At 39.7% G+C, this 11,485-nt stretch overlaps 1 protein-coding gene across 3 annotated transcripts in view; it reads right to left on the bottom strand.

The window, feature by feature from the left end:
• Window positions 1–3,935: 3,935 nt before the first annotated feature.
• Window positions 3,936–11,485, bottom strand: part of ZNF366 (zinc finger protein 366) — a 31,212-nt gene continuing 23,662 nt past the window's right edge. For all 3 annotated transcript variants that reach the window (XM_074569985.1, XM_074569983.1, XM_074569984.1), the window contains exons 5-6: window positions 7,453–7,627; window positions 3,936–4,918 (exon numbers count right to left, since the gene is read on the bottom strand). In XM_074569985.1, the coding sequence (XP_074426086.1) occupies window positions 4,383–4,918; window positions 7,453–7,627 (711 nt within the window). In that variant the 3' untranslated portion in view covers window positions 3,936–4,382. The remainder of the gene's footprint in view (window positions 4,919–7,452; window positions 7,628–11,485) is intronic.

The following is an 11,485-nucleotide window of genomic DNA, read 5'->3' as shown; positions in this document are numbered from 1 at the left end:
TTAGGAGTACAAAATGTTAGCTCTGTTACATCTTGTTCAGCTAAGCAGACACGACCTATTTTCAAAACTGTTAATAATTATTAAAAACTTCTTGGAATAATAAATATAGTACTTATATTAATTCTTAACTGTACACTCATAACAGCAGAGTCCAGCAGCACCATATGAAGAGAGAAATAAGAAAATAGCTAGTAGATCAACACAGAGTTGTAAAGAGGTGGGTAGAGTAGCATTATTTGGTCTTTCCAGTATCTGGTTTTATAGGACATGGCACAGGATAAATTATACTATAATATCATCATAAACAGTTTTATCCTTTGAGCTGGTGAACACAGAGCACCTGTCCTTGCCTTCACAGACTGGAGGCTGCCCAGCAACCAGGAGAACTCCGGTTCACAAGGAGATGGCTGAGTTCTTGTGGCCAGCCTCAGAACAGCTTGTTCCAGGGTTACCTACGACTTCACTTTTTCAGTAAATATGTTGTAGTTCTTTACCCTCAAATTTTACTAACCCAACTTTTCATCCACCTACTCTGTTCTGTACAGTGTCTTGCAGAATTCTCCCTGCTGCCCTTAACAGCAGGAAAAACCCCTCTGATTTAACAAACCACGTGCCTTCACTTGCCCAGACTCATGATGGTGTGGCCAATTTACCTTTCCTCAGCATGGCTTCTTGAAACATCTCAGACTGTATGAGTTTGGAAAACATCTCAGTTGTATACCACAGTTTGCGGCCATCCTTATATGCTCTGATGCTCTCCAAGAGGATGAAGCTAGGCTTCAAATAATATGCAGGGAATGGTATGGATGTGATTTAATATAGAGGTTGTGGAGACTGGGCTTTAATTTCATGTGCTACCAGGAGCTGAAAACCCAAATAGCAGAGAAGTGACAGATAAAGTTTTTTTCCACAACATAGCAAGAAGAAGATAGATAGATTAGGAAGGAGTAAAAAAAAAAATATATCCCCAAGGTCCACGACACAGGAATGTATCTACAGGACTTCTGAGCCTCTATTCAAAGCAAAACAAGGAAGCTAATTCCTCAAAAATTAAAAATGGGAAATAACTTTATTATGAGAGCAACTTTCTATAAAGCATTTTCAAAGCTATTAAAAAGCAAAGACTGTTACTGTCTGTTCCCAAAACGGTGCCAATGTAAATAGCGTGAAAATAACTTATGTTTGAAAAGCAAGGTGCTTCACAATGAAGGCTGTTATTTCACTTTTGATTTGTCCCTCGGGGACTGTTTGTAACAAGTTTCTTAGACCCAGCTGCGTTATGTTCTACAGTAGAGGGGACTATCATCTCCTAATCTCTTTGCTTGGGTCACTTGGCACTGTCTCCTTATCTCAGTAATAGTTTTGTTTGCAATTCCTCTGACTGGTGACTTACAGTTTTAGGTGGGTTCTTTGCTATTCTGACACAAATTAGCCTTGAGCGTTTGTGGATTATCTTAGTATGACTATGTGACCGGGCACAGTCTCAAAGCCTCATTGTAATGGAATATTCTCCGCTTTCTAGGAAGAATGCAAGAAAAGGGATTCACATTACAAATTATTCCCAAATAGCATTGCATACTTATTCCACCTGTCTGTATGTGGTTGGCAGTTGCTTTTGCTCCAATGAGAAGTGGGATTGTAGAAGTGGATAAATTGGCTGCAGTGACAGTGTGGTTGAAAGTGTTTGGGTTAACCATTCAGACAACCCAGAACTGTTTGCAGTGATTTTCTTTCCTCAGGACACGTCTGGCAATTTTCCCTTACGAGGTCTGTAAGGGAACTCTGGACTGCATACTTGCAGTAGACATCGTTTTTGTTGTTATGATGTTATCTACTGGGAGCTGTTAATATGTAATCACATTTCTTGATAGGGATTGTCTACCTGTCCCATAACACTCTCCAATACATAGACAACAGGGCTTTGCAATGGAAGGGCTGCATGCCTTTCTGCTTTACCCACCAGCAAAGTGAAGGGGCTTGCTAAGTTCAACCCATCTGCATGGTCACCATTCTAAAAATTGCAACAAGGTTCCTGGTTCCTTGTTTACTCCTCTTAACATAGGAACTAATAAAGCTGCAAAGGTGGAGGACTGATCTTGAATCATGCGCAGCTGGAAACTCCACCACCTTGAGAGGGACATTTCTAAGAGTCAGTGGCTCCCAGCTCTTCACTCTGTATGTTCCCACACAGGAGCTTTTGTCTGACAGAGACAAGATATTGCCAAGAAGGTAACTGAAGGACTTGTTCCCATTTCTAAGAGACAATATCCCAGAACATGCTGAATTTCTACCTGATCATTTCCCCTCTCGTCTAAGAAAGAATGCGGTTACACACATTACTCTAAACATTTTCTGATTCTTCTGCTTGACCACAATGTATACCTTGAAAGATAGATAGCTCCTTTTTCAAGAGGAGTTATCTTGCAGTGGAAGCAAGGAAGTTGCATGTATATGATAAAATAGTTCATCACTGAAAAAACATGGCTAGGTACCTCTGAAATACACCTCATTCTGAAACACAACAGTAATTCTAGGCCTAAAGTGACCTACATTCCACTTCAATTTGGTATACCCTTTTTGTTTTAAAAAAGTCTGTACACCAGCTGTAGAGTTAATTACACATAGAAGACTAATCTGTTTGTTACGGCTTCTTCTATCAACAGCTTTTTCTGCTCTTCATTCAGAATCTTTATCATGCCATGTTTGAGCCCTGAAAAATGAAACCACCTTCTGCAACCCCAGACTACAGAAACCCAGTTTTATATGATTAATATGGGATGTTGCCCTGTGAGCGCTGATTAACTGGTAGGTGTGAGAATCATTAGTTCTGTAAGGTGAATCATTTCTTATAATGGCAGAGAGCTGCAGCTACATGATTCTAGCCTTAGCAAGCCATAAGTATATGACTATATTGAATTATAACTTGCTATATATAGAGCGTGATAGCAAGGTATTTCAAATCAAGAACTTTACAGGTAAGTTAAGAAGGTAGTAATATTTGAAAAAGGTGCACCACATATGTGGATTTTAACCTTTTGAGATGGGATGTCAGAATGACATAGGACTAATTAAAAGACTTATTAAATCTGTAGTTCCTTATAAGCAATAGGATGGTATGGGTCGGTTTGCCGTTTATCTCGAAGATGCAGGAGTCAAGGTGCTGGTCAAACTATTCATGCAATTGGTGGAATGTGCTTAATGGAATGTGCTTTTAGCACCTTTGTTATGAACATATAATTGTATGGGAATCAGAGGATGAAAAATTGGGAATGACTCAGAAAAACAGCGCAAGTGGAATTCTTCTGAAAGGCCTGGAGCTTACTGGTCAAGCCACGTTGTTAAGGGAAAATTTCTGACTCTGATAAGAAATCCAAATCCAGTTTTCCTCTATGAGGTACTGCTTGCTCCATAAGGGCTCTTTTCTGGCATACCTTCTAAAATAAAAGCTGATCAGACCTTTGTATTTCAAAATCATCCTTGCTAGCCAAAATAAACTGAAGAGATAAACAGCAAAATTTCTCAATAACTCAATAACTTTCTCAATGAAATTACTCTTACTGCTTTAGGTGTAATTACAGCAAGACTTGCAAATGCTACATGCTGCTGATGCTCATTAGGTGTATTGGCCTGAGCAGACAGTATAACAAAATGTCAACACAGTCCATACTATTTCGCTTGAAGAATAGCTGAATACTCCCATACTGACTGAAACATAGCGAAACACAAACATGCCTTGTGCCAGAGGAAAAGCTTCTGTGGCCATAATAAATTACAGTCCTTTCAAAGCCTTACAGAGCTGCCTTTCACTATCTCACAAGACATTAGCATTTCACCCTAATTTGTTTCCCATTTCTCATTGTAAGTAGTTAGCTAACAGTCACTTCAGTAAATGAAAGTATTTGGACTGTGTTAGTTGTAAGACTGACAGAATTTTCATGCACGCCATGTTTAATAGTACTCTTGCTTATACTGTGAAATAGTTAGTATTTTCAGATTTTTTTTGAGATGTATGGTTAGAAGTGTTCATATATATTTAGTCAGATAATAAAACAAACGCTAAAGTATGCTGGTTTTGATAACTAGAAAATTGCATATAAGTTAATATCCCCAGTTAAAGGAAAATAAATTTCTGTACCCACTCCATTGTCTGCTTATACATCAAATGGATAAGTATAAAAATGTTATTGTTCAATATCTATTGCATTCCTTGGTGACCTTGGACTGCTTTGTTCTTTGGATGTATGTGTTTTACCTTAAATTATTTTTATTAATTTCGCTTGTTTATTTCTAAAGACTGCTACAAACTTCCAGGCTTTGGTAAATTACAGTTCATGTTAAAAGCTATCTGGCTCCCATTTTCCATCTGTTTTAAAATGTCCTTTTTAAATGCCTATAAGCATTGTTTGTTTTTCCATTTTTCTTTCCAGCAATTCTTTCAAACTCTTGTTCCTGTGCTTGAAATACAAGTAATCAGAGAGAGAGTGGCCAAGTCTGGCTTTTTCAAAGGATCTAAAGCTGACGTGTTCTTTGTTCGTCACAAGGTCTCTCTCTTCTTGGTTCTCCTGTTTGTCTGAATTTCCTTTTCTCTTCTCCAGTCCTCCCTCACTTAACACTTCTTCCTTCTCATTGCAGTAGGACTCTCGGAAGTCCTTCATCATGCACTCGGATTTGCCAGGCAGATCTTGAGCTGCGTACAGCTTGTTGTCGTCGTGGTGGTACATGGCAGGGCTGTACTGCTCTGCCTCATAGCAGTTGTCTTCCTCTTCTTCCTGGCATGAACTTCCCTTGGCACTCTCGCCATCCGAATGAAAAGAGATTCCCTTCCCTTGACTTTTCTGAGAAAGATCAAAGGGCTCTTCCTGTTCCAAACTTCTTAAGACATTTGTCTGGGACAGAGCAATTCTTCCTCTTCCAAAACCTTGTAGTGGTTTGAGGGGAGGAGAAAACGAACAATTTATGTGTAGGAAATTTTACTATGTGATACATGGTTAAAAAACAAAATGTGGGGCGGCTTTCTATTTCATATTTTACCTTTTTTCTTCCACCCAGCTATCTCCGAGTACTTTACTGTTTACATCTCATGGCATCTCCTTTGAGATGCTGCTAAAAGAAGTACTACTGTATACAATTCACAGCCAGGTCAGGACACACAAAACATTGTGCTGTACATGTCAGACACTTAATGAGAGAGCTAGGAATAAAAGTGAAGTGGCCTGGCCTCTTGTAAACTATTTTTGCCAGTGAACCTACCCACTTCCTCTTTCCTATTTTTTTTTTAAATGAAAACTTTGATCTAAAGCATCACAGGCCATAATCAAAGTGCCAGGTTTTGTACATTATCTTTCCAAAGGAGTGGAAGAGATTTAAAACATGTTGATGTGTTTATTCTATGGACACTCTGGTTCAAAGTTACTACTTTAAAAATGAAAAGACAATCAAGTCTCAGCAGTCTACGACCTCCACTCTCCTTAATTTTTTCCTCTTTCATCCACTGAGAAGCCACTCATACCACTGAAAAGCTCTATGCCCTAGCTAGTGCTTCAGTTTGAGGAAATCATTATAAAGAAATAATGATTTTGAGCCATGCTGTGTAAATCTGAGTGTAATCCTGGGTCTGGTTTGTCTTAATATTCATCAGAGTGTCTCCTCTTTTGCTAAAGAGCCAGACATTACCTAGGAGGCATCTGTGGATTCAAATGTACTCTGAGCATTGGGATGCACTGAAGAAGATTCAGGCACTGCAGGCACAGTCCATCTTCACTAAAAGAACGGTGACAGTACTGGGGTGAGGATTTCACCCAATAGCAAATACCTACGAAACCCACTATTTTACTTGGGTTTTTTTGTTTTGTTTTGCTTTGCTTCGCTTTGTTTTTTTTCCCTCAGTAATTGAATCCACCCTCTGCAGGATCTATGCAGCCTCATTAGATACAGCTGCTATATTGCAATAGGTTGTATTGTTAAAATGTTTTTTGAGCAGGTGGCAGCCCTTACAAATTGTCTTGTGTCCTATAGTCCTCAAGGGCTGAAGAATCTCTGTACACTGCAAAGCTCTTAGGCTGTCTTCAATTACAAGTAATTGTGTAAATAGCGTGATGCCATAGATTTACGGGGGGGAAGGGGGAAAGGGCCATTTATTTCATTACCTGTTAGGATCTTTGTAAATTTTATGCCAAATGTCATTAGATTGTGTGTTTACATACATGCTAGGCTGGCCTAAAGCCTGAATTTGAGGAACACCAAGAAATCTTACCCATGAAAGAACTGTTTATCCAGAAAGTCTTAACAAACAAAATATCTTGGATACTCAGTCTCTCAAAACAATCATCCCTAATTCTCCAATGTCTTTAGACAGCATTGGCATCGTGCACGCATGAGGCTGGCTTTAGGACATGTATCTGGTAGGTGAGAGATAGGGAATACTTTGCAGGATACCCTGGGTAGTCAAAAATCCGTATAATTTGAGATGGGGGAGGAATGTCTCCTCCTGTCCACATGCTTCTTTTTAAACTGGGTCTTGAGCCTAAGGCCTTTGCCTAACATCATCTATGTCAATATGGTACAGAATAACCATATCTTGAGCAGAAAGGCTCCTGAACATAGAGCCATACAGGCTTCCATTCCCATTCCAGACTGGAATCCAACAAGCAGTGAGCAAGACACATGAAATCTTTTAGATTTTTTGCTTCTGTCAGCTTTGAATGAATTTATGATTTATGATGTACCTCAAACATGAGACAAAAACAATAAACTCCTAACCAAATGTGTCTGGGGCAAAATATCTACTTGTCTGTGGCTGACAGGCTGTGATCTGCCAGCCCCTGGGAATCAAGCCCCTTGAAACTAACATTTATTCAAAAATAATGGAACTACACCTTCAGTCAGGAAGATTATGTCATCCAATCATTCCCCTGGCCAACTACATGTGCCACAGCCTGACTACAGCTGAGTCTCTACCGGCTCGCTCCCATTTGTGTCTCAGGGTACCCACATGCTGGGGGAAGCTCTGCAGTGCTGTGGATATTGCACCTTCTCACAGTGATGGATGGGGAGCCCTCGACTTAAATTCAAGAACGTTTTGTACAGCTTGATAAATCCTCTGCTCTCACACTACTGACTGTATTCTCCCTAACACCTGACAACAGCAATTTAGTGCACTAAAATTGTTTCCTTTGTGCTCATAAATACTGTCTCATTCTGTCTCCATCTACAAATCCACCTCAATATGTACATGTGTGTTATCAGATATCTAGTCTAGATATCTGGGATATCTAGATATCTTGGGGATCTCTGATCTGTTGCACTGGAGTAATACAGATAGTTAATAACAACCTCGCAGGCTTACCAGATTCAATCTCTTCCAATAGCATTGGGTCTATGGTACAAGAATGTGGATCTGTAGTACAAAGCCCATTTGGGTTCCCAGAGAATAACCTTGCCGAGAAACATTACCTTGAGAATGAAATCCTCTTTCCATGACCCCATGCTTGACTTTCATGTGCCTGGTTAGGTTCCCCTTCAAGGTGAATTTGCTGGGACAGTACAGGCACTTGAAAGGCTTGCTGTCTGAGTGCAAGTGCATGTGTCCCATTAAATTATGCATTCTGTTAAATTCTTTTCCACACAGCTGTAAAAAACAGTAAAAATGAAAATGATTAGTTCAAAGGGGTACTGCCAATGAGAACATTTCAAAAGGAAACAGGACCTAATCTTCTCAACTTGAACCCTGGCAGCTTCTGGCTGCAATTTGCCCTACAGACAAGAATGTGTGGTTTAGTCTGATCTATCCGGGACCTTCTGCACAGCTGTCATTTTTTAATTTGGTGACTAGGACACACAGTCAAGGATTCTGCAAAAGCAGGGAACATTGTTATAAGGAGGGGAGAGGCTTAAGTGCGTAACCTGGAAGGCTCTTAACTTGAATGAAATTCAAAGTATAACTTTCTGCCCTGGTGAACCATTTCATTTGTAGTTTATAAATCCAGCCTATAATCAAGAACAATGCCAGGCAGAGATGGAGATACAAAATAAAACCAATGAAGGGTTTCTGTGAAACAGTCAAGCAGAATATTACTTCTCCTTAACTGGAAATGAAATGGCTGCACATTTTGCTTAAAGCTAGAAAGCACAATTCCTTTTTTTCGTTGTTTCTTGCTCACGCATTTTTCTCTGATCCTCTTATCTTCTGTTTACCAACTCCTGTGTTTCAGTGTCTCTGGTGAGTAAGCTGGAATTTAAACAGTCATGGGGCTGTAAGAATGACTCAGCTTTCCCTGAAGCATGTTCCTGCCAGCTCAAGCCATTGATCGTGCAAGTTTCCCTTTGATGAAACAATAAGGGGTTTGTTTTTCATTGTTGTTGTTTATCTTGATGGGTTCTTTTATCGTCTGGTCCCTTATAAATCAAACGTATTTTCAAGACATGAGAGTTTGACATCACTATTACAATCTTCTAGTCTTACATGTCTTGTGGTCTTTCCTTATCAGGATTTATAATTTTTTCACATTCAAGTGGCTATTTCCATCCTCTGCAAACTTCTGTGTTTGCTTTCAACTTCAGCTCTTTCTTTTGGAATGGTTCTAGACAAATACTTTTACCTTTAGATTTTTTGTTTTTATGATCTTTATTACTATATGAGCCAGAATCACCATTACTGAGTAACTGAAACTTACATCAAGCAGCTTACTCATCTGGATAAAATTACTAAAAAGCAATTACTGAGATTCCACCAAATTTTTGCTCTAATTTGACTTCTGATTTAATTTATTTTGGTAGTACAGAAGGTCTGCTGCAGTATTTTTTTAATTCAAATTCACAAAGACCTGGAATATCTGGATGAAATGTAGATAGTGGAATGATCCTCGGTGAAATAGTACTGCATCCTATGCATTTTAAACCACCTCTTCAGGGGGAATGGAAGCAAATCATTAATATAAAAATTTGCAGGTGTATTGTTTTTAAATAAAAAATAGACCTGAGTCAATGCTGCAAAAAGAGTCTGGAAATATTCACTTGCTTTTAAAAAAATATTTCTTTCAGCTGCATAAGTTCTCTTCCATGATTTGCTCTCTGTGACTTTGCTAAAATGAACATTACAGCAAATACATTTATCAGCAAAGTGTTCACTGAGACCGTAGAGGGGGGGAAAAAAAGAGTCACTGAAAATGAGATATTCATTTGTAAAAGCAAGATATCTGATTCCAAGTGTCATCCATCCACTTAGGAAAAAGGACTGCCTCTTCTTTGCATTCAAAGAAAGCTAATACTCTGAATGACTTATATCCAGGGTAATGAATGCACCAAAAAAAATGCTCTGAAAGTGCTGGGAGGAAACAAAGAGGAGAAGCACTGATGATCACAGAAAATTAGCGAGGAAGAACAGCAGCTGACTGTATCTAGACAGTTGCTCAAATGACCTATGACATGTCCATATTTCTCTGGCTACAAGAATGCCAATGATAATACCCCTCTAGTATCTCTCAGCAGGAGGCTTCTGGTTATCTGCTCATAGTGTGGCTGACCTGTGCTCTCACCAGCTTTTGGTTTCTGATAGCTAGGTCTTTACCTCTCTATCTAAACTGGTAATCAAGGAAAATCATGTTGGACAGGTAAATGGCTAGAGTACTTCCTGCAAATCTGTATCTTTATAAGGTATTGAGTATTAAAACGGGTCTAGTAGGAGCATTTATTTTTTTTTCTGTCAAGACAACATTTATTCCTCTTTCTTCATAATGACAGGGGATTTCATAAAAGACAGTTCCTTAGACCACAGAAAATTTGAGTGTCTGAATAAAGGGGGTAGGTTTTCCATTTCCCAAAGTCATGCACAGTCTTAGGGATGTGTATTGTGTTCCTGTCCTGAGATCTCCTCTGGGTACATGAGGAAATGGTACTAAAGTGGAGAGGTGTGGCAGGAAAATGAAAGAAATGCAGATATGAAAATTGTTTTTCAGAACGATGGCTCTGTGTAGCATGGTTTCTGGGTAATCTATCCCTTTCAAAAAACACAAGACAACTTTCAGATGAATTTGCATGATCCAGAGGGTGAAGGGAGCAGGTTTTGGGCTCACGTACTGGAATATAGCAACTCAGAGCCAGCTGGCGTTCACAGCTAGTGCTTAAAGAAGAGCTTGAGTCTTCAGAACAAACTAGGAAGGTGTACAAGATTTTCTTTCTCTGTCAAAGGGCAGGGATGTGAGCACTGATCAGCAGAGTGTGAAAGATGATCTTGAGCCAGTTGCATGGGAGGGAGCTCCAGCAGAAGTCACCACAAAGCACCTTAGCACTCAGAGAGATGCAAAGTTCATGCAAGAGATCTTGGGGTTGCAGGAACAGCATGGTTCACTTGTGGACCTTTTGTTAGGCTGTCTACTTTAGGCAAAATAGAACTAAAACCCTGAAGAGAAAGACCTCAGCTGCAAGTCTGCTGAACACACTTTGTTCCACTTGCTGGTAAAATGGATTTCAGTACAACTTGCTAGAAAAGCTGAATTAGTTAAACACTACATTTTGTCTTCCTACACCACCACATGAAGTATCACCCTTCTAGATTTGTCAGTCTGTTGGTTTTTTTCTTCCCAAAGTACTTATCTCTTACACTTTATTTGGTTTTGACTCCTGATCTAAATCCACGATTTTAGATGAGGAAAAAAGTGGAGTTCAAAACATTCGCTGCAAAGTGTATTTGGCTGGGCTGGAGAAAACTTCATTGCATTCTTTGTTGGAGGTCTGGAACGTTGCTGACTTCAGCACTAAAAGCAACTGTAAATTTCATAGAAGCTTCCTCTACAAATCAGGATTAGCACTATTGCACCAGTTGGTGCAATTCCTTCAGACCACTTCGGTGGGGTTTTTTTAAACAGAAATAAACAAGGCAGCATGGGCTCGGGCCTTTAAAGGCTACAGAGAAGTTCACTCTTCAGAGAAAAATCAAACACAGATCCAGGCTGCAGCTGGCTGAGGAAACAGAAGGGACAACTATTTGCTACTCCCTCACTTCAGATAGTCCGTGCTTAGCTGTGATTAGACACATAGGAAAGCCTCCTGTTTTCTTTTGCTGTGAGAAAAAGGTAAAGAAAACCATTGCATGTGGTGAAGTAGAAAGGCTACTGCTGTGCTCTCTTTCCCTTGCATTCTTCTTCTTCTTTTTTTTTTTTCTTCATAAGAAGGGTGTTCCTTTCCTCAAAGAGAGAGGGAGAGGGAGAAAGACTGTAAACTGTCCAAAAGGACCGTGAGAAAACAGGAAGCTTTGAAAAGTACAAGAGAAAGCAAGATGAAATCTATTTGCAGGCGGTTCCCCGGGGACATGTGAGCCATTGTTAAGCAGGCTGTTCATACAGCTATATCCTTCCTTCTGCTGAGGAGGAGCTTGGTGCCAAAAGGCTGCTATCTGGTCATTGCCTTAACCCTCTGAATACCAGCCAGAAACACTTGCTCAAGTCTTTCAAGGGCTCTTCCAGAGAGGCAAGGGATGCTCCTAACACCA

Source organism: Larus michahellis, chromosome Z, assembly GCF_964199755.1.
Source record: "Larus michahellis chromosome Z, bLarMic1.1, whole genome shotgun sequence".
Taxonomy (NCBI): Eukaryota; Metazoa; Chordata; class Aves; order Charadriiformes; family Laridae; genus Larus; species Larus michahellis.
The sequence above is the reverse complement of the archived record's forward strand: the minus strand, read 5'-3'. Positions and strand labels throughout refer to the sequence as shown.